The 22443-nt window shown below is 40.4% G+C and overlaps 1 protein-coding gene and 1 long non-coding RNA gene across 2 annotated transcripts; one reads left to right on the forward strand and one right to left on the reverse strand.

The window, feature by feature from the left end:
* Window positions 1-3075: 3075 nt before the first annotated feature.
* LOC120294711 lies at window positions 3076-4625 on the reverse strand. The gene is made up of 3 exons (XM_039315142.1): window positions 4523-4625; window positions 4237-4426; window positions 3076-4169 (listed from the first exon to the last, which is right to left on the reverse strand). The coding sequence occupies exons 2-3, from the start codon at window positions 4356-4358 to the stop codon at window positions 3968-3970; spliced, it is 324 nt and encodes a 107-aa protein (XP_039171076.1). The 5' UTR covers window positions 4359-4426; window positions 4523-4625; the 3' UTR covers window positions 3076-3967.
* Window positions 4626-17473: 12848 nt separating this feature from the next.
* Window positions 17474-19642, forward strand: LOC120294684. The gene is made up of 2 exons (XR_005551915.1): window positions 17474-18195; window positions 18246-19642. It is a non-coding gene; the product is annotated as an uncharacterized LOC120294684 (long non-coding RNA).
* The last annotated feature ends 2801 nt before the right edge of the window (window positions 19643-22443 follow it).

Raw genomic sequence — 22443 nt, forward strand, 5'->3', positions numbered from 1 at the left:
AACCCATGTAAAAAAAAATACGCCTAAAAAGAGAAGCGAAATCCAGCCTCCATTCAGTTTCATGTTTAGGCATTTCTTTGACAAACTCAAACAACATTGTTGTTGCTGGCCCTAGCAAAAGTTGAATGTAAGCATTAGATGCCAGATTCACAGATCGTCCAACACGCACCAAAGATATAAAATCCTTTCCTGACATAAAATCATTTGCTGCTGAGGAAATGTTTCTCCATTAAGGTGAACTTCAGGCACAACTCATACCGGTCTACCAACAGCTACAAACTCATCAAGGGGGGAAAATGCCGGACAATAGTCCAGTTGAAGTGCACCAATGAATTCACAACTTTCTGGCAGAGAACACATTCAATATTGTGAACAAGGAACTCTAAAAAATGAACACTGCGGCAGCAGGGGACCAATTTTTATTAAAACAAATCAACTTTCTTCTTGTGCGTGTCCTGCTTGCTCAGCTTGCTTTGCACTGGATATGTATCTAATCCGAGAATTTCAATAACAAATCCTAAAACGGCTAACTACTAAGTTCTGAAATGAAAGGAAACGAAATACAAGTAAAATATATACAACAAAACTAATGTATCGATCAAGCAAAGGGAAGCTCCCAATCGGAATCTGAATCGAAACACACACTGATCTAGTTCAGAAATTTTATCAAACAGGTGGAGGACATTTCCAGGTTATGGAGTAAATGGCACCAAACATAACATCACGAACATGGCAATTAGCATGAATGACACACAAGCTAAGGTGACTTGGCAGGAGAGGCTAATGAAAGCACGAAACTTTGAAACTAGAAAGTAGATACAAGTACAAAATCGAAAAAAGAAAGAGGGAGAGTGAAGGACGGATCGCAATCAAGTCAGAGAACAATCCAAGAGAGAGAGAGCAACAGATCGTGCGCGAGTCAGAGCAATCAAGAGAGAGATAGAGAAAACCTGATCAAGCCACAGATAGAGAGCCGCTGTCACCGATCAGTTTTGGAGCTCTATCTTTGGAGTTGAGCCGAGACTTCCCACTCGGTGCGAACCCGAACCCCGTATCTCAAGTTCCGGAAGGGCATGATCCGCAACGAGGGCGTCAGATCGATCAAGTGAGCGAGCATCCGAATGAGAGAGAGATCAGAATCCACGACCCGAACGGATTGAAACAGGAATCGAAACTCTAACGGATCGAGAGTGATAGAAAGAGAACTCACCGATCCGGTGAGCCCGATCCGGAGAAGATCGGTTAGCGTGGGCGTCGTCGCCGATGTCGCGATCCTTGCCTCAAAGCGAAAGAGAAATCCGTCGAAAAAACTCTCGAAACACCGGAACCGAGAGCGATTGAGAGGGAGAGTCCGATTCTCACGGTTTTTCGCCGGAGATTCGAGACCCCGTCGAGAGAGTGATCGAGAGGAGAAACCCGTTCTCTCGTTTCCGCCAGAAATCCAAGAAATCTTCAAGAGAACGCCTCTAATCCGGCGAAGAGAGAGAGACGCCGCGTCGTCACCGTTCTTGTAACCGCCACCGTTTTTGCCGATGTCCCCCGCGATCGAGCGAACCGGAGAGAGAATCGAGAGAGCCCCGAGAGAGAAAAGAGAGAGAGTTCACGGAGAGTAGAGATCCTCTCCCCCGCCAGCCTTCCCCCGATTCCCTTTTCTATCATTTTTTTCTTTCTTTTATTTTTTCCTTTTCTCTCCTTTTTCTTTATTTATCTCTTTTTTTCTTTTCCTTATTTCTAATTTTTATTCTCTTTTCATTTCATTTCATTTTTTTTCTTTTGCTTTTCATTTTTTATATTTTTGCAAAATGGACAATTAAAATGTCGACAAAAATTTCAGGTGTCAACAAATAGCATTTTGACAATCGGTAACAAGCTGAACGGCTTTGATTCTCGGTTCTAGGCACTTTTGTAAGTCTGCCCTAGGGTTCTTAGGCACCAGGATCTTAGGAACAATCATTAATTGTTGGTGCTTTCTTGGCTGAGTTTTCTGCAGTCAAGAACAAGGTTGGTAGGAGCGAGATCCAACTTATAATCAATGAAGGCGTCTAAAGGATTGGATTCTAACATCAAATGGTGGACCGTAAGATCCCAGAAATCACACCAATGATACAAAAATCTTGGATAGTCCTAGGAAGTTTGTTAATTATGAACGTCGCACGACATTAAAACTTCAAAATGGCTTGAATTTATAGTTTATATACCACATGTACAAGAAATATTAGTATTTTTGTCACCTGAATATTGAATATACATATTTGAAGGTCAAAGTATGTCAAAGTTGGTTCAATGGGATCAGTAGGATTGCATCAATCCGATGACTTTTGTTAGCTTAGGATTGGGACCATGTAAAGATCCTAGCTAGTTAAGGTCCTTCTTAAGATTCCAATCATTTCTTAAGTTTCAAATGAACTCCGGGCATGGATAAGAATGTCTGCTACCAAAAGCAAGGAGTTCAGCAGTATTATTGCTGATTTAAAGAAAAAAATGTTAGCTGCTTATAGAAGGAGCAAAACACAGCGTTTACTTCAGAACTCAAGGACATTTTTTAGAGAGGTCCTTTATTGGAAATAATTTTTCGTTGGGGTGGCAACCTCTTGTAACTTTTTTACAAGTAGTCTATCTTGTGCTTTCCAATAGAAAATGTCATATTGCGATATTACTCTGACGCTCTGCTAACTGAAGAATTATAAAGTACATCCAAGATAAGTTGGGAAGAAGATGATAGCATGATCTTGATACATGATCGACCTTATATACAAAGTTCTATGTCAACTTCTCATCTCATTCTTCGGCTATAGGATCTTCTAAACCTCAAGCCCATCACAAGCAAACAGAGAAGTTAATGACCCTATCAAGTAGGGGTGAGCGGTTCCCGGTTCCGGTTCGGTTCCGTCTAGAACACTGGAACCTACCCTCGGGTACAGTTCCTCAATTTTGGAACCTGAACCTACCCGTCGAAACCGAGAACCTAGAACCTACCCTGTCACGAGTTCCGGGTCGTCGGTTCCAGGTTCCAACAGGTTCTTTTTTTTTTTTTTTTTCATTTTCGTAGTGGGCGCGAATATCCAGAAGCCAAAATAATTCAATAGTTGGCCCTCCATTTTCAGTACCTGCCAATACACAGCAATGTGAATCTTTTACATTCAAATAGACAACTAATTTCATAGTTTTCTAGAGAAAACATTGTCTAATGTATAATTTGGTGATTCCTTATCGTTAATGTGTTTCATAATAATAACTACAGGCATGTTGTATGAGCATAGGCTCTTGGCATTTCGCTCTTGACCAGTGAGCTATCTTCGCAATTTACATATTACTCGGGGAAGAGAACGTGAGCCCTCAACTGCTCCTTTCTTTTTTTTGGATCTGACAAAGGAAAGCAGAGAAGCAAAGGAAATTGAGAACAAACTGACGTTAACAAAATCACAAACACAAAGAACTAATTACACAAAAATGCTTTGAAGGGCTTTTCAATTCGCATTTGAGTGTACTCATTTACCGGTGGCCACGACGACCATGCTGAAAAACTAAGCAAAGAATTAGTTCACGAGATTGAGACCAGTTCATAGCACCATCAATCATTCGTGCAGAGTCGCATATTGGTCTCAAGCAACATACCATATGGAAGCATCTCCAGCTAGTTCTGCCTATACGGTATATTCTGGGAGAAGCAATTGCATGGACTCTTGTAAATCCACTTCATTTTGCAGTTAGCACATCACAAATAATTGCAGTCACAGAATATCAAAACATGATACTTTATATCTTCAAGTTATCTCGTATGCTACTCAAGATGAACCATAGCTCTATTTCATCAAATCAAAATCGAACATAAGCGAAGATAACAGGGGACAATAATCTTTCTTCATTCTCTGGTATAGTAGCCAAACAAGCGATAAAAGTTCACCGTTATCGCTATCACCTTGCAGCCTTTGATCTAGCTAACAGAATGATCCAGCACAGTATCACATTAGCTCACAGATCCGAAAATAGAGAGCTTCTCTTTTACCTCATTTAGCTTGTCTCTTAATTCCTCCATGCGAATCTGGCAATCCACGACGAATCCGTTAGTAGCTTCCTTAAAATCCTTCATTTCGCCGGTCTGCGCTCGGTAGAATCCGTCCTTCTCCTTCTCCGCCTCCTCAAGCTCCTCCACCTCGCACTTCAACTCCCTAAAATCAAGCATAAATAAGCCATAACATGCGACCAAAATCTTATGATGACAAGTCTATGCTTCACCTCAGTCGCTGGACATTGTTGTCGTACTCGGCATCGAGAGCGGCAATCTTAGATTCGAGAGCCGAGATCTTCAAGCTCTGCGAAGCTAGGCTCCACTCGAGCCTCAAGCACCTCTCTTCCATCGACCTGATGACCGCGCGCTTTGACTCCAGGACCAGCGATTTGGCGGCTTGCAGCTCTCTCTCTTCGCCTGCAAAAATTTCCAGCACCTCTCATCCGCTACCAATCCAAACCAATCGCCTCGCGAAGAAAAGTTCGAGAGATCGCGTCGCGGTGTGGAGTAGACCTGGAGGAGAGAGAGGCGCTGGTTCCTGGTCCGGTCCAGCTGTTCCAGCCACTCACCGAACGCCGCGGAGAGCGACATTTCAGTACAGACCGAAAGCTAATCTCAGGCGGCAAGAGGTGGTGACGGTGGCTTGGGGACAGCGGCGGTGGCTCACGACGGCGAGGGGCGGCGCAGATGGCGCGACAGCTCGTCGGGCTCAACGGCGAGACGGCTTGTCGGACGAGCGGTGGGTGGTGGTGGTTCGGTGGCCAAGAGGTGGTGGTGAGTAGGGCGTGGGGCGGCGGTGTGGTGGTGGATGAAGCGTGCTTGCAAGAGGAGGAGGAAGAAGAAAAATAAGAAGAAGAAGAAGGGGTAGGGTTTCGGCCGAGAGAGGAGGAAAGAGAAAAGAGAAAGAGAAGAAAAGAAAAAGTTGAGGGGCGGAAGTGACGTGACGAGGAAAAGGGGAGAAAGAAAGAGAGAGAGAGAAAAAAGAAAGGGAAAGGGGAAGAATCCGCAGAGGGGGGAAATCTTTCGAGGGTGACGTTAGGGTTTTTTTTTTTTAATTATGACCGGTTCCGGTTCGGTTCCCTTTTTCTGGGAACCGGAACCGCCTTTTAGAACCGGGAACCGAACCGGACCCTCCTCCGGTTCGGTTCCCGGTTCCCGGTTACTCCGGGAACCGTGCTCACCCCTACTATCAAGCACCCCCACATAAATGGAAATTTCTTTATAGATCACTACAAACTGCAGGAAAAGTACCCAAAAAAAAAAAAATTCTAAACCTATTATATTAGTATTAATTCAATTCTAAATTTTTCAATCGAACTAATTTAGTCATAAATCTTTTTATATTGATACAAATTTAGTCAATTAAGCTAATTTTGGCTGGCCGGTGTTGACATGGATGTCGGCTAGTGATTGGATGTTGATGTGGACATAGGCTGATGATGAACTCGACATGGCAATTTTTATTTTTTATTTTTTATTTTTTATTTTTTATTTTTTGTTTTATTTTTTATTTTTTATCCTTTGTCTTTTCTTTTTCCTTTCTTTTCTCCATTCTTCCTCCTTGGTTTGTCCTCGCCGTAGTTGGCGAGCCTCCCACCGGCAGCCCTCGAAGCTCTCGTCGTCCACCGTAAGGGCCACGGCCCTTGCCTAACCTCGCCTAGGGCCGCAAGCGAGGCTGCTTCACCTAGATTTGGGTGAGGCTAGCCTCGCCCTAGCCTCCCTGCAAGTGGAGGTGGCCTCGTCCACAGCTAGCAAGGGCAAGTAAGGGCTTCATGGGCCTTGCCCAATGTGAGGCTTGCTGGCCACTGGGAGGATAGTCCATGGAGGAAAAAGGGAGAAAAGAAAAAGGAAAAAAAAAACAAAAAAAAATTACTAAAAAATTGCTACCTTAGCGTGGCCAACGTCCACATTAACATCCAACCACTAGCTAGGGTCCACATTAACATCCAACCACTAGCTAGGGTCCACATTAACATCCAACCACTAGCTAGGGTCCACATTAGTGTCACCGGCCAAAATTGGCCAAATGGATTGAATAGGTACCAATGTGAAAATATTTAGGACTGAATTGGTTTATGAAAAGTTTATGACTAAATTGGTACTGATGCAATAGGTTTAAGACTTTTTTGGTACTTTTCCCTACAATCTGCGCCTTGTATAATAAACTCCTAAAGTAAAAAGGACCAATATATTTATATTGATCCAAGTTTTAGAGAGGAAAAGTACCAAAAAAGTCATAGACTTATCATACTAGTATCGATTCAGCTATAAACCTTTTAATTAAATCAATTTAGTTATAAACTTAATGCCGACCGTGCAAAGTAGGAGGTCGACATCGACATCGGCGACTTCGATCTAAATTGGCAGGATGTGTTAAATTGGTATTAATGTTCAAATGTTTATGACTAAATTGATTAAATTGAAAATTTTATTACCGAATTGGTATTAATGCAATAGGTTTAGAATGTTTTTGGTACTTTTTGCTATTTTAGAGCTTAAGAAAAGGCCACCAATTGCTCAATGAGTCCTCCAAGAAAACATTAACCCGGCAAATTTAGGTTTTGTCTTGTCAACCTGAAGAATATTACATTAAATGAAGACCTTAAAGGTCCTCTCTTGGAGTAACCTTTAGCTACAGCAATGGGATACTGCCTCTCTAAATTATAGTATAAAAAAGAAACCTCTTCCTAACGATAAATGAAGTAAAACAAGCCAATGAACCGCAAGAGAAAATAAAGAACCATGGGACGAAAGCACACTATAATTCTTTTCGCCTTAGCGTCTCTTGCTCTCATTTAGAGAACTGACAACTGAGATAGAAGTTGATGCCCCTGCAACGACGCTTTCCCTTTAGTTGCTAACGAGCAAGGCTTAAACATAGGCCCTCAAACAAGTCGATTGGGTTGAAAATGTTATGATCCAAATTTACGAATTTAATCCATATCACAATTTATTACAATATAATTTTAACGAAACATACCCAACTTGACTTAGACTCAATCCAGACTGGACCCGATCTAGTCTCCAATTCCTAGCAATTCTTCTTCTTAAATTGTTGCTTTTGAAGAATGGGCGAGCAATTTTGTGGATTGACTTGCCAAGACGGTGAGAGGGCTCGAGTTGGGTTTGAGAGTAGGGTTATGGATGGCGGCATGAAAATGGCAGTGAGGTGAAGGGTGGTGGAAACAAAAGATTAATTGGGTCAGTTCAGCCCAACCCAAAGGCAGAGAGAAGCCGAGGTCTTTATCCAATTTTGGGGCGTTATGTACATTATATAGTACTAGGTTTCTTTCGGGTTTCAATATTTTAGAACCAGTTGAAGTAGATTTGTTGTAATTTAGTTGGTATTGTGGAAAATTATTTAAGTTTAATGAAGCTTTTATATTTATGATATTGACGAACGTCAAAATATTACAATGCTCATTTTTAAGTAACGAATCTCTAAGTAGTTTCCAGTGTACATACTCTTATAATTTGAGACATTTTTGTACACTACATAAATAGTATGGCAACATTGTGATTATATATATAGTTTATTCTTTTTGCGGTTGTACATTAATTAGATTTTTTTATATGTTTTTATGTCATAATATATAATATAGGGCTGCTGACGGGAGTATCAAAATTTAAATACTAATTACATTATTTTGCTACTAACTCTTTTCTCAAGGGTAATTTATGTGGGGAAAGTAGCATACATGTTACCTGATCTTTCACAATTTATGATTTCTATTTTTGCTTTGTTTAGAGTTTTAAATAGTTATCATATAATTAGTTATTAATTCATGAACCTTTCCGATATTGTGTGCATCAATATATTTGAAAAAGAAGGAATGAAAGAAAATAAATTTTATTTGCTAGGAAATCAATTAATTACTTGTGGCTTATAATTCATATGTTTAATAATCAATTAATCTCCTTCTATTTTCACCATACCTCATTTTATTAATTAAAATGTTTCAATAGTTTAGTAAAAATTAACAAGCTCTTCCGTATTGTTTGCATCAATCATGTTTATGCATAAATGTGAAAAAAAAAACTCTCGAGTAAGGAATGAATGAAATAATATTGGATTGCCTCTTGTTAGGAAATTGATTAATTAATTATAATTTTTAATTAATATATTTAAATAATTAGTTTATCTCTTCTTATTTCTCCTCATTTCTTCATTTTATTAAATATAATGTTTCGATAGTTAAGTAAACATTTGTGAGCTCCACATAGCCCCCAGGTAAATTAATCATGTTTTTTTATTCAAAAAAAAAAAAGAGAGAGAAAAAAGACGATGAGAATGCACAAGATTTGGACAAGCAACTATCAAAGTCTATCTATCCAACCATGTAATAATCCCAATTGGAAAACGTTTTTGGAAAACGTTTTCCTCCCTATTTTACTTGAAGATACCGTTAACATGTGCTTTTATGGATGTGGCGACAAACACTTTCTTAGTCGAGAAACAAGGAATTCTTAAGTTGCCGACTCCCAGTGTTTGATATCTTCTTGAGCCAAATTTCATTTAAAAGAAAACTCAACTCTTGACAACCTTCATGTCCCTTGTGTTTAGCTTCTTCTCTAAATCAAAAAATGGTGGATATCAAATATCACCACTATATAACCACGTAAAGTGAACTTCATCAAGACCCAACTTGCTCAAACAAGGTAAGGCCTCCTGACAGAGCACACAATGGTCATCACCGCAGACACCGAACATGACCGAGTGAGCGAATTGAGAGCATTCAATGAGACTAAGGCCGGAGTCAAAGGCCCTGTGGATGCCGGGATCACCCAAGTCCCCCGAATATTTGTCCGGCCACCTGACAGCATGGCCTGCGGTGAAAATCGCATGGCATCCCAGTGATTAATGTAGGATGCGCAAATGCGGGCCCCGCCTGTCACAAGGAGACGGTGCGGAATATCGGGCAAGCACTGGAAAAATGGGGTTTCTTCCAGGTGATCAACCATGGGGTCCCTGAGAACCTCTTGGAGGAGGTGATGGAGGGGTCGCGCAGGTTCTTCGAGCAGGAGACTTGAGGCCAAGAAAGGATTCTACACCATTGACTTAACAAAGAAGGTCATATACAAAAGCAACATGGCCCTTTATAATTCGGTGGCTGCTGATTGGAGGGACAGTATATTTTGCACAATGGGACCAGAGCCTCCCCAGCCTGAGGAGTTGCCCGAAGCTTGCACGTGAGCCAATGGCTTCGCTTGCGTTTTTCACTTTTCAGAATAGGGAAAATTCATGAACAAATTCGCAAAGTAAATTAGCAAAGATAGTTTGCGAAAAAATTGCAGTAGTTCATACAGGTGCAAGGCAACTGCTTTTCACTGTACAATACTTTGCAAGGCAACTGCTTTAATCGAGGGCTAAACTAGCAAGTAGATGATACTTGAGTTATTTGCATACCTTTCCATTAAAACCGTGGGAATAGGGGTTGAACACTGAGGAAATGAAAGTGTCCGGTCCTTCGTTCAGTTGGCTAGACCAATTGCTACCGCTGAATGTGCATGACATTTCCCACCCGAGTTCCACTGCACATGTCATAGCATATAAGCTTGCGTCAAGTCCCAATCAATGAGATGGATCAGTAAGATGATCCTCAATGATTGATCATTTTCACTGGCGGGAACCTCGGAGGTGGTTGTTTCATTCTTTTTGGGCAGAAAATAGCATGTTCCTTGGTGGTTGACTTTATTTGCATTCTAGCGATAGCAATACCAAGCTTTTGCTCCTGAATTGATACAAACCATTACACTTTCTGGAGTTCTCTGGGAATCTGTCCGACCATACTTTTACAGCATCAGTTTTCTGATGCATCAAAAATTCTCTGGCAGAGAAATGCTGATGGAGTACTCAAAGCAAGTGATGAGACTGGGCTCTTGTCGGTTTGAGCTTAAATCACTTGAAGGAGATGGAGAGTGGAAAATGACACTTGATCATGTGCTACTACTATCCGCAATGCCCCTAACCTGAGTTGACCCTGGGTGTGAAAAAGCATTCAGACAATGACTTCCTCACAATTCTTGTCACACCCCAAAATCACAAAGAATGGGGATGACACGGCCGTCCTTCCACACAAAGGACGTAGCCTTAAACACAACCAATATCTTGATATCAACTTACATATATATATATATATATATACATATCAAATAGACCAACAGATTGGTTGCAACATCAGAGTTTTTATAATCCACCAAAAAGAAATATACAATTAGAACTCAGACAATCCAACCACTAGCAAGGAATATGTACACCATTTCCTTTGACCATACCCAAAAATAGAACTCCCCAAAAAGTTTCCCACCGACGACGCACTCGCTCTATTCGCTGCTAACCGAGGAACTTGAAAAGATTAAAGGAGGAGTGGAATGAACAACAATAGCTCAATGAGTAGTACATATCTTCTAAGCAGATCAAACAATCACTATGCATGTATACAAAGTAATACCAAACTTTATAATGCCAACTCAATATATAAAATACATATTAAATCATATAAGAGTTAGGAAATTCAAGCTGAGGCTTAACCCCGCAAAATGCATATTTGGGGCAAAGTCTGAAAGCTTCTTGGATTTATGGTTAGTAACAAGGGTATCGAGATAGATCCCTCTAAGGTGAAGGCCATATGCGATTTGAAACCTCCTTCTACCGTTAAAGAAGTCCGAAGCTTATTGGGAAGATTGAATTATGTTGCAAGATTTATCTCTCAATTGTCGAACTCGCTAAGCCATTCTTCAAGCTATTAAAGAAGAACGCTAAGGTCAACTGGATGAAGAATGCCGGAAATCATTTGAAGAACTGAAGCAATATCTTTCGCAATCTCCTGTACTTGTACCACCTATCCAAGGCGTGCCTCTGATCTTGTATCTCACCATTCATGAGGAGTCTTTAGGAGCCATGTTAGCACAAAAAAGACCAAGGGATGGAATAGAGCATGCCATATATTACCTCAGTAAGAAGTTTACTACTTCCGAGATTCGATATTCTAACGTGGAAAAGACCTGTGTGGCCTTGATTTGGGTTTTACACCGACTGAGACAATACACTTTGCATCACCACATCCTTTTGGTGACTGAGAATGACCCGATCAAATATCTTTTGGAAAAGCCTGCATTGGTTGGAAGGCTCGCTAAATGGCAAATATTACTCTCTGAGTTTGATATTCAAAGCATGGCACAAAAGTCCATCAAAGGGCGAGCTATAGCTGATATGTTAGCCGAATATCCCGGGAAATCTAATGATTGGGATGAAATCGATGAACGGATTTATTTGGTCTCACATGATAAGTGGACCATGTACTTTGATGGTGCAGTTAACCTTTTGTTCGCACCGGGCGCTTTAATATCCCCTAAGGTCAACATTATCCAAGAGCCGCAAAGTTGGTATTCCCTTGTACCAACAATATTTCTGAATATGAAGCGTGCATCATTGGCTTACAATTAGCCATCGATATGAAAGTCAGAAAGCTTCAAGTTTATGGTGATTCTGCACTCATCATCCACCAGACGGATGGTGAATGGCAAACACGGGATGTAAAATTAATCCCTTACCATGAATATCTCGAAGACTTGGTCAAGGAATTTGACGAGATCTCTTTTGATTATCTCCGAGATCACAAAATCAGTTTCTTTGATGCCTTGGCAACTTTATCTTCGATGTTGCAAGTAACTGATGGTTTGAGCGTCGATCCTTTGCAAATCGACGTTTTGAAAAAGCCTCGCTTATTGCTGATGATAGAAGAAGAACCCGATTGTCAACCCCGGTATTATGACATCATGAATTACCTTCGAGAAGGCAAATTCCCCAGGAGTCAAGCCAATGATCGAAAATATTTGATGAAGTTGGCATCTAAATTCTTCCTCGGTGGAGGAGCCCTCTATAAAAGGTCTTTTGATTCAGTTTTACTGAAATGTGTGGATGCACAAGAGGCTAGACTCCTGATGAAAGAAATACATGAAGGAGAGTGTGGTCCACATATGAACGGTCATCTCTTGGCTAGAAAAATTATGAGGCTTGGTTACTATTGGTTGACCATGGAAGCCGATTGTATTCAGCATGTGAGGTGCTGTCATCAATGCCAAGTCTATGGAGACAAAATCAATGCTCCTCCTAATGAGCTACATCAAATGTCGAGTCCCGGCCTTTTCAATGTGGGGCATCGACATCATCGGACCAATTAATCCTAAAGCATCAAATGGACATCGTTTTATCTTGGTAGCCATTGATTACTTCACCAAATGGATTGAAGCCAATTCTTATGCCCATGTTACTGCAAAGAGTGTGGCAAAATTCATCCGTCGTGATATCATCGCCCGATATGGAGTTCCCGAAGCGATCATCACGTATAATGGATCAAACTTGAACAATAAAGTGGTGGATGGTTTACTTGGAGAATTCCACATTCGCCATTTGAATTCTTCTCCTTATCGCCCACAAATGAATGGAGCTGTGGAAGCGGCAAATAAGAACATCAAGAAGATTTTAGCCAAAACGGCGGAAAATTATCGTGATTGGCATGATCGGTTGCCATATGCTTTGTTTGCTTATCGAACTTCAATTCGTACTTCGACTGGGGCAACACCGTTCTCATTGGTTTATGGAACGGAAGTCGATACCCGTGGAAGTGGAAATTCCTTCACTAAGGGTACTTTCTCAAATCAAGCTCTCTAAAGCTGAATGGGTTCAACAAAGATTTGAACAACTTAATATGATTGATGAAAAGAGGGTAAAAGCCTTATGCCATGGACAAAGCTATCAGAAGAGAGTAGCTAAGTCATTTAATCGCAAAGTTAGACCAAGACATTTTGAGATCAACGATCTTGTCTTGAGGAAGGTTTTACCTATCATTCCAGGATCCTCGTGGGAAGTTTACTCCAAACTATGAAGGTCCATATATTGTAAAGAAAGTGCTACCTGGTGGGGCACTAATTCTTGTAGAAATGGATGGTCATGAATTGCCAAGACCTGTAAATGCTGATTCTGTCAAGAAGTATTATCCATGAATAAAGTGAAAAGGCCTTTGAGCCATTTTTGGATTGAATCTGAGCCATTTTAGGATGTTTACATCATGCATTGCATGCATACATATTGCATCCGCATGTTTGTTCATTTTGCAGGATCTCTGACGAAGATTCTACCTGTCCGCAAGAGGTTCATCTCAAGAGTGCAAAACTTTTAAAAGTGTTCATTCTTCTTTAGAACTTAGAAGTGACCATGTTCCTTAGAATGCCAAAAGAGTCAGTTTAAACTTTAGAGTCGGTTAGAACTCTAGAAGTACAGTTAGAACTCTAGAAATGAACCTATGTGCTAAGCAAAGCCCTGTTACCGTCTACAAATGTTGTTCAATCTTACTTCCAAAATCTCCCTAGTAGGGTCAAGGAAACATGTCCTTTCAGACAAAATTTCATTATATTTTCATTTCCCCAAGGAGTTGAATTTAACCAAAGTGAGTTTTAGAAAACTTGAAAAGGATTGTTAACTATGCCAGGTGGTAGTGCCTAAATTGATGAGAGGCAACCCCTTTACCAAACACGTCCTCATACACTCTTTGAGAGAATTGAGTGGAAAGAACCATGTCTTAGGGCATAGGATTTATTCACAGTGAATACATGATTTGAGATGATAAAGGCATTTCATTTCTCAATCCCGAAACACTATTGATATCCCTTGCAAGCCACTTTGAGCCAAATAGGGAGCATTTCTAAAATAACCCTGTCAAGAACAACCCCACATTGGGGCAAAATGGAGGGTCTTGGTTGGAAATTATGGAGCAAAAGATTAAGAAAGATTTTATTGCTTTCACTTGCATTAATCTTCTTGTGCTGGCTTCAGGTGATTTCTTATCGAGACTCGAAGCATCCCAAAGTGACGAAGAGCATTCCGTTCACTACCACAAACACAATTATCCATTGCTTAGCCAATTTGAGCCATATGCAATTCTTTCATAACCCCAGGTGATGATTATCTCCCCCACACTTTGGGGCAAGGCACATGATTTACCAACAAAATTGAGAATATTGGTGATGTTTGTAAATGCCACTCGAGAGTCCTAGATACTCAAAAGAGAATGAAAACTAGGGGGCATGAAAAAGCAGTATGCCTGGTAAAAGCAAGGCCAATGCCCATGAAAAAAATGCAAAGAAAAGCAAGAATGCAAAAAAGAGTGAAATCGATGATCATGCAAAAGATCATTCATTGAAAAACAAAAGAAACATCTTGCAAGAGAAAACATGTATTGCAAGCAATATCATTAGAACGAAGAGCAAAGCTCTCATGTCTCAAGACAAATTACCCAAAGGACTCTCGAGATAGGTTAAATTTCAAGAGTCGAATTTTTGAGAAGTCGTGTGATGGTAATGATGCCAAGATAATCACTCACTTTTTAACCTTTTGATATCTGAAAGTTTTTCAAGCATTTCTAAGCCTTACCCGAACCAACATTACAACCCTTATCCGAAGTCTCTTCCGATTGGGATGGTTCGAGTTGAAATGAGAGTATCACATAGGAGCTACTGCTAGAAGGAGTGGAAGCAATCCTATCTTATCTTATCTTCAAGGTTCTTGACTTGTAAACCCGATGAAGATATTGATTGCATATTCATTTCTTGGCCTCAAAATGCATACCCTTTGTGTAAGCCCATGACCAAGCCATCATTACGGTCCATTTAAAAGACCTTTTGATCAATGGATTGTATTCACTGTGAACGTTTCCGAAAGCCATAGACATAGGTTGAGTGAGACTTCTCTAGTGAGGATTAAACAGTTTTCCCATATCAATGGTTAGGAACAAAGCCCTTTTTGAGAGTCGGTGTGAAAGACCTTTTTGATTAGGATATTTCCACTTGGCATATTTGACTTAACCCTTAGATGGTTAATCAAATCTCATTTTGTTAAAATCCCCTCTGAAAAGATTTGATAATTGGCATTATTTTGCAAGATTGGCTCTCAAGTAATCTTGAAACTCTTTTTCAAAATATTTGTTCCTTAGTGAACCGGTTCTTGGTCACCTTAAACCATATCATTGTCTCTTAAGTTCTAGGTTATCTTAAAACCTTGTCTCCAAGTTCTAGGTCAACTTAAAACCTTGTCCCCAAATTTTAGGTCAACTTAAAACCTTGTCCTCAAGTTCTAGGTCATCTTAAAACCTTGTCCCCAAGTTCTAGGTCAACTTAAAACCTTGTCCCCAAGTTCTAGGTCATCTTAAAACCTTGTCCCCAAGTTTTAGGTCAACTTAAAACCTTGTCCCCAAGTTCTAGGTCATCTTAAAACCTTGTCCCCAAGTTCTAGGTCAACTTAAAACCTTGTCCCCAAGTTCTAGGTCAACTTAAAACCTTGTCCCCAAGTTCTAGGTCATCTTAAAACCTTGTCCACTAGGTTCGTGGGTATATCCTTAAACCACTAGGTTCGTGGGTATATCCTTAAACCACTAGGTTCGTGGGTCTATCCTTAAACCATTAGGTTCCAGGTTATCCTTAAACCTTGTTTTCTAGGTTCGTGGGTATATCCTTAAACCACTAGGTTCGTGGGTCTATCCTTAAACCATTAGGTTCCAGATTATTCTTAAACCTTGTCTTTTAGGTTCGTGGGTCCATCCTTAAACCACTAGGTTCGTGGGTCTATCCTTAAACCACTAGGTTCGTGGGTCCATCCTTAAACCACTAGGATCCAGGTTATCCTTAAACCTTGTCTCTTAGGTTCGTGGGTTCATCCTTAAACCACTAGGTTCGTGGGTCTATCCTTAAACCACTAGGTTCGTGAGTGCATCCTTAAACCACACTAGGTTCGTGGGTCTATCCTTAAACCACTAGGTTCGTGGGTCTATCCTTAAACCACTAGGTTCGTGAGTCCATCCTTAAACCACTAGGTTCCAGGTTATCCTTAAACCTTGTCTCCTAGGTTCGTGGGTACATCCTTAAACCACACAGTAAGACCTTTTTCCCGGTCAAAACCCGTTTGTATACGGTGAGACTATCATACCTGGTCGAAACCCGTTCGTATACGGTGAGACCTTCTTCTCAGTCGAAACCCATTGGTATATGGTGAGACTTTTCTTCCGGTCGAAACCCGTTTTTACACGGTGAGACTTTTCTCCTAGTCAAAACCCGTTTTTACACGGTGAGATCTTTCTTCCAGTCGAAACCCGTTTTTACACGGTGAGATATCGCATCCAGTCGAAACCCGTTTTTACACGGTGAGACTATCGCATCCAGTCGAAACCCGTTTTTACACGGTGAGACCTTTCTCCCAGTTTAAACCATACGATTCGTAGGTTATCCTTAAACCATTCCTTTTCCATTTAGTGATTTCAGTGTCTTCATTCCATTCCATGAGAGAGAGAAACAGAGATAGAATGAATAAACCCCAACAAGAGTTCAGATACCATGATGAGCAAAGGTAAGTATCTGGTATGTCCCTAACCAACTATCTTTGCTTTTATCTTTTTCTATCTTCAAAGTTGAGTCGGTTAAAAATTTCGGGTATCAATTTTATCTTTGAGTGGAACCTCTTCGAGCTCCCACTCAAAGAGGGGCAGCTGTTGACACCCGAAATGTTATCTTTTTCTTTTTTAACGTCCATTGTTTGCAAAAATATAAAAAAAATAAAGAGCCAAAAAGAAAACAAAGAAAGACAAAAAAAATTAGAAAAAAAAGAAAAAAAAGAAGAAGAGACAAAAAGAACAAAGAGCCCAAAAGAAAAAAATGGATGAAGGAAAGCATAAAAAAAAAAAAAATGAAATGAAAGTGAAAATGAAAACAAAACAAAAAAAATGAAATGAAATGAAAAGCAAAAGAAAAGTTAGAATAAAAAGAAAACAACAAAAAAGAAAAAAAAAAAAAAGAGGGAGCATAAAAAGGGGAATCGCGGACGGTGAGAGGGGACTTCGCACAGACTTTCTCTCTCCTCACACGGTTTCTCTCTCTCCTTACACGAGCTCTCTCTCTCTCTCTGGGCGTTCGTATTTTTTTTGCGGGGTCATCAATGGAGTTCGAGGCAGTTGCAGCGGAACCCTAGCCCTCCCACGACGTCAATGGCGGCATCTTTCTTACGTTTCTCCTCGGATCATCTTCATACCATCTCTTGAGCTCGTGGACTGGCGATCTTCCTCTCGCGGACCTCGTCTTCTCTCGGCCGACTGAGCGCTCGAAGCTCATTTCAAAGACGCGGCCGCTAGGACTCAGATCTCGGATCCCAAGTCTCGACTTCGCTCGCGGTCCATCGGAGGAGTTTCCGCATCCGTCTCCAATACTTCTCCGTTGAGTTCAAGTCGAAGGCTAAGGTTTTTTCTTTCTCGCGTTAGCAAGGATCTGAAATTGAAGACTGGCGACGCTTGCTCTCTGAAAACTTGATCGGAGGAGGTTCAGATCTGAAGCGTATTAGCAGTAACTACAGCGACTCTTGACCGATTTCTTCTCGCTGGATTTTTTGCTCGAGCGGTGAGCTCTTTTTCCATCCTCCACGATTTGTTAGGGTTTTGATTTCTGTTGGCATCCGTTTGGGTGTTGGATTCTGACCCCTCTATCCCTCTTTCGGACGCTCACTCGCTTATCAATCCGACGCGTTCGTCGCGGATCACACCCTTCCGGAGCTCGAGATATCAGGGTTCAGGTTCGCGCTGAGTAGGAAGTCTCGGCACAGCTCCAAAATTGATCAGTGACAACGGATTTCTGTCCCTAGCTTGATCAGGTTTTTTTTTTCTATCTCTCTCCCTCTTAATTGCTCTGTCTCATGCACGAATTGACGCACTCCCTCTCTTAAATAGTTCTCTGTGTGGTATATGCAGATAAATAGAAAATATGATGATGTTGGAATTGCTCTTGATTGTTCTTAGCATTTTTGTAGTTGTAATAGTTACGAGTTTACCTATATCAGATGCTGACCTGTGGAGGAACATTGTTGGGATTATGAGTTTTATCTCCAACATATTTCTTTCAAATTTGATGATGTATTGAATCAAAATTTTGTTTTCTAGTTGTTACCTTCGGTGTGATTGGATATTAGAATTTAGATGGGTAGGGATATATCTTTAGCCACAGCAATAAAGAAATTTAAATGTCTTGAAACAGGAAGCATGTCATCTTGCTTGTTCACTTCATTCGGTGGTCATTTTCAAGTTCCATAGGACCGATAGATGTATCCCTGCATTTGATTTTCCTGATTGGCCTTGTTCAGAAATGTAAGAAAGGTGCCTACATTTGATTTTCCTGATTGGCCTTGTTCAGAAATGTAAGAAAGGTGCCTGCATTTGATTTTCCTGTTTGGCCTTGTTCAGAAATGTAAGAAAGGTGGCTAGCTTAACTCCCACTTTTGTAGATATAAGAAAGGTAGATTGCTGTTTTTACCTCTTTTTATATGTCAATGCTGGTGCCATATCTTGATGTTACCTAAGCTTTTAACCTCTTAGTCCAGAAAGGTCCTGAATTTTTCTCATCTATATAGACGCTCACTTTAAATACATGGGTCATCATTCAACTACTTCCCGTTCTCTTGATAGATCTGGTTTATGAGAAAGAGCATAAGCTTAGGTTTATGATGAAAATGTGTGGTTTTAGTGATCCATTTTGGCTGATTTCCTATGCTTATTTTCTCTCCTTATCTTCAATCTACATGCTGTGCTTTGTGATTTTTGGCTCAATCATAAATAGTTAATTCCCATTGCATTATGTTTACCTACGTTCCGATGTCCCATTAAAGTTGCAATGCTTGTGTCTTACCGCATTTCCCGTATAAAGTTTACTAGAATGCAATCATGTGTGCTTTTAGTGGGTTAAATGGAGATCACGTGTAATTGATGTTTGCTGTTCATGCGTAAATTTGCTGATATTGAAATTTGGAATTTGTCTTGGTCTAGAAAGCATGCTTTGTTTCTATAACCTCGAATACTTGTGAATTTAATACAAATTTTTGTGTGAGGAGTTTGGGATTAGGTCCTTCATGAAAGTTGTCCTTCACATAAAAACTAAAAAAGGGGTTGTATGTTTGCCTTGCTGCTCTATTCTACTTTCAATTGACTTTGATCTCTTCCAAGATGTTATAAATTCACGTGTCTAGAATTTTAGGATGTTTCTTCATGAAATTTGTTCCTCATATGCTGATTCACCTGCCATAGAAATTTTAGGATGAAATAGCTGACGATTGCGTTTTTATTGAGCCTATGTTGAGTGTCTAGTTTCTATGATGAAGAATTTAGATGTGACATATAATAATGATGAATCTTGGGATACCACTTAGAATTTGATCTAGAAGACTTTGTGACTTTAGTCACTCTTTGTGAACATAAAAGAATGTCTTGCTTTTGATTGTTTCGATACGTGATGATTGTTTCTTTCATTTGTATGCACCTAGTCATAAATTTCTTAGATTAGGTTTAGATTAGGACCTTGAGGATGGAGAAGGCATGAAGGTGGTGGAGGTCGATGTCCATTCCGACCATTGTCTTGTACTTTTTGTTTTCCCGACACATGTCTCGGGTTTTATGCATTGTATAAAGCCCGACGAGTTGCGGGTTTCCTTTCTTTCTCGTTTGTTTTCTCTTTTATATTTTTTAGGATTGCCTGATAGATTTACTGTTTTTCCTTGATTGCTTACTTAACGTTTTGCAATTTCAATTTCATTGGTTGTTTTCCTTTTTATTTTTAGAAATAGAATAGCATGAAAATGATCAACCACGCATGATCACTTAGTATAGAAATTGATGATCCTGAAAATATAAAAGAAACGCATGGACATGTTAGGAAAAGCACAACATACTGTTTAGGTACCGAAAGGGCGCTAATAGCAATATTAGCGTAACCCAAGTCCCCGAACCTAGATATCTGGTTGCGTAGGAATCGAGGAACACTCCCGACCCTCGATTGGGTTTCTAGCCGACCCCCAAAGTTGAGGCTAGTGGCGACTCCTGTATATTTTTTTAGGTTGTTAAATACCTAGATCATATAAATAAATCCGTTGTCACGCGGGGTATGAGTTTCGATGAAACTCACTATGGTTTAGCATACTCGATGTGGGGGTAGCCCAAAGGATGAAGTGATGCCATCCTAATGGGTGGAGCGTACTATCGAGAGGGCTACCATGGTAAAAGTACCCTTAAATTCGATATCCACATTCGACTCCCTTTTTAGGTGTGTCGCTTATGTGGGTATGGATCGCGACAACCTACTGTCACGCGGGGTACGAGCTTGGGAGAGCTCGTGATCTCGAGATCAAGTACCCCTAAACCCGACCTTTCCCATCCTTGGATATCATTTCAAGGGGGCGGCGAGATCGGGTCGCGACACTCACCACACTAAATCGAGTTGCTTTCTCTCCATTTCCAAAAGCGACCAGCAAGCAGAAAAGTGGGTCTCGCAGCCACTTATAGGCTCATTTTGAGGTGTTTGTAGGTCTCGGTCCCTAGGCCCGCTTTGGAGTAAAACTTCCTTTGCGACGTTCCCAATGTTTCGATCTGAATAGATTGGTAAACGAGTAAGTTTTGCTCACTAATCCCTTATTAGTCGGTTAATGATGCTTAATGGTTGTTTAGATTAACTTAAGTATGGATTAGTGATAAGCTAGGATGGTATAATAGATTAGCCTTAGAGTGGATTAGTGTAACTTAATTAGTGAGATTTGTGCAATTGATGATGGATTAGTCGAATCCAATAGAATTCCTGCAGTTTGAATTTCTAGACCCTCTATGTCTGCCCTTTTTGTGGAACGAAATGGGTTATGATTTTGAGGTTGATGTCTTCTTAAGAAATGTTCTAGACATCCTTAACTACAACATATATTTTTCTCAAGATTTTTGGAGACTTTAAAGATGGAGATATCATCTCCGTCATTTGCAAACAGAATCTCAGACTGTGGTGTAACTGGTGACCTTTGAGGATTCTAGGAGTTTTTATCAACTCTTAGGGTTCAAATTTGAAAATGGTTGCTTCAAAAAAGTTGTTTCTCATATCTTTTAGTTTAACATAATCAAATTTCAGATCAAATGGACATGGTTTAGATCTCGAACCAAGCTGATTTCGGAAAACAGACTTTCTGGAAAACAGACACAGCTTTGTACTGGTTTGAGCGATTTATTGGGCCGAATCTAGAAGGATCTGTGTTTAGGTGTTTCATGAAAATTGTTCATTTATGTGTCTATTACAACATATTCAAATTTGGGATTTTTCTGAACTCGTTTGATTAGATTTCTGGATTTAAACTTGGAGGCATGCGAGTGGACCTATTTTACCGATTAGAGTCGATTATGAGTTATGATGGTTCTTGATGCTTTACTTGCTGAAAATTGTACATTTGGTGATGTGGTTACTCTGTGTTATGCCTTGAGGACTATGTGTAATGAGACACAAATGGTTACGTCATGGTTGTGGTGTTGTTGGTGTAATGCTTGCTGGTTTGTGCAAAATTGATGATGTATCGTTGGTTTGTGACATGCCTAGAACTTATACTTGATAATCGTGTGGGCAATACTCCTAAATGGAAAGCTCGTGCTTGTATGGCGATAATCAATTGTGCCTGTGTGGTGTAATATCATGCTTGTGTGGCGTAGAACGTGCCTGTGTGGCGAAAATTGATCGTGCTTGTGTGGCGTAATATCAGGCTTGTATAGTGTAGAACGTGCTTGTGTGGCGTAATACCAAGCTTGTTTGGCTGTATTTTTGTGTGTGTCGGGTATCGTGCCTGTGGTCAAAATTAATTGAAAGGCATGAGTTAAGCACATCGTTTATGGCATGCACGCATGAATCGATGACGTGTAGGGTGTGGCAATGGCTAGGTAAGATCGCTTGTGACGTGACTCATGTGTGATTGATGAAATGTATCATCTAATGGCCATGTGCAGTGCGTGTATCATGCTGAATTATAACATGAAAGGTATGGCATACTAGGTAAGGATGTATGCGAATCAACAATTGTTTGTTCAAATTGTGTGATTGTGCTTAGGCAACCCCTAAGGCATATTTTCTTACTAATCGGGTCTTAGGGGGTAGAACTTGCTGAGACATAGTCTCATCCTGGTTGTGGGACAACATTTCAGGTCCCTAGATGCAGCAGACCTGGATTTTGAAGATCTCGAAAGTCCGGTGCAGTCTGTTGAAGACTCCAATTAGAGTGTGGAGGATGATGAAGAGGAGGACGATGACTCGTAGTTTGGGAAACCCTCACCCTTGCTTGTAGACCTTGATTCTGAACTTATTTAAGTTGAATCTGGCATAGTAGTCTACCATATATATATGTGCACTAGTTTGCAATGTATATAGGTGTGGTTGTTTTTGAAAGTTCGGAATTTAGTCATACTTTCCTATCCCATTGTTTTTATTGTCTAGGGTTTGTATTATATGCTTCTGCATGCGTATTAAAAAGAAAGGATCGGCAATGCGTCCTAGGACGTTGCTATTAATCAACCAAGGTGAGGGATGGGCGCATGCCCGAGGATCGGGGCGAGATA

This window comes from Eucalyptus grandis, chromosome 6 (assembly GCF_016545825.1).
Source record: "Eucalyptus grandis isolate ANBG69807.140 chromosome 6, ASM1654582v1, whole genome shotgun sequence".
NCBI lineage: Eukaryota > Viridiplantae > Streptophyta > Magnoliopsida > Myrtales > Myrtaceae > Eucalyptus > Eucalyptus grandis.

What these genes read in the sequence shown, in the direction of transcription:
- LOC120294711 (XM_039315142.1), bottom strand. Translation starts at nt 4,358, where the DNA reads ATGGAAGAGAGGTGCTTGAGGCTCGAGTGGAGCCTAGCTTCGCAGAGC. An exon ending in AACAATGTCCAGCGACTGAG is followed by an intron (nt 4,170 to 4,236) that starts GTGAAGCATAGA and finishes GCTTGATTTTAG; the next exon opens with GGAGTTGAAGTGCGAGGTGG.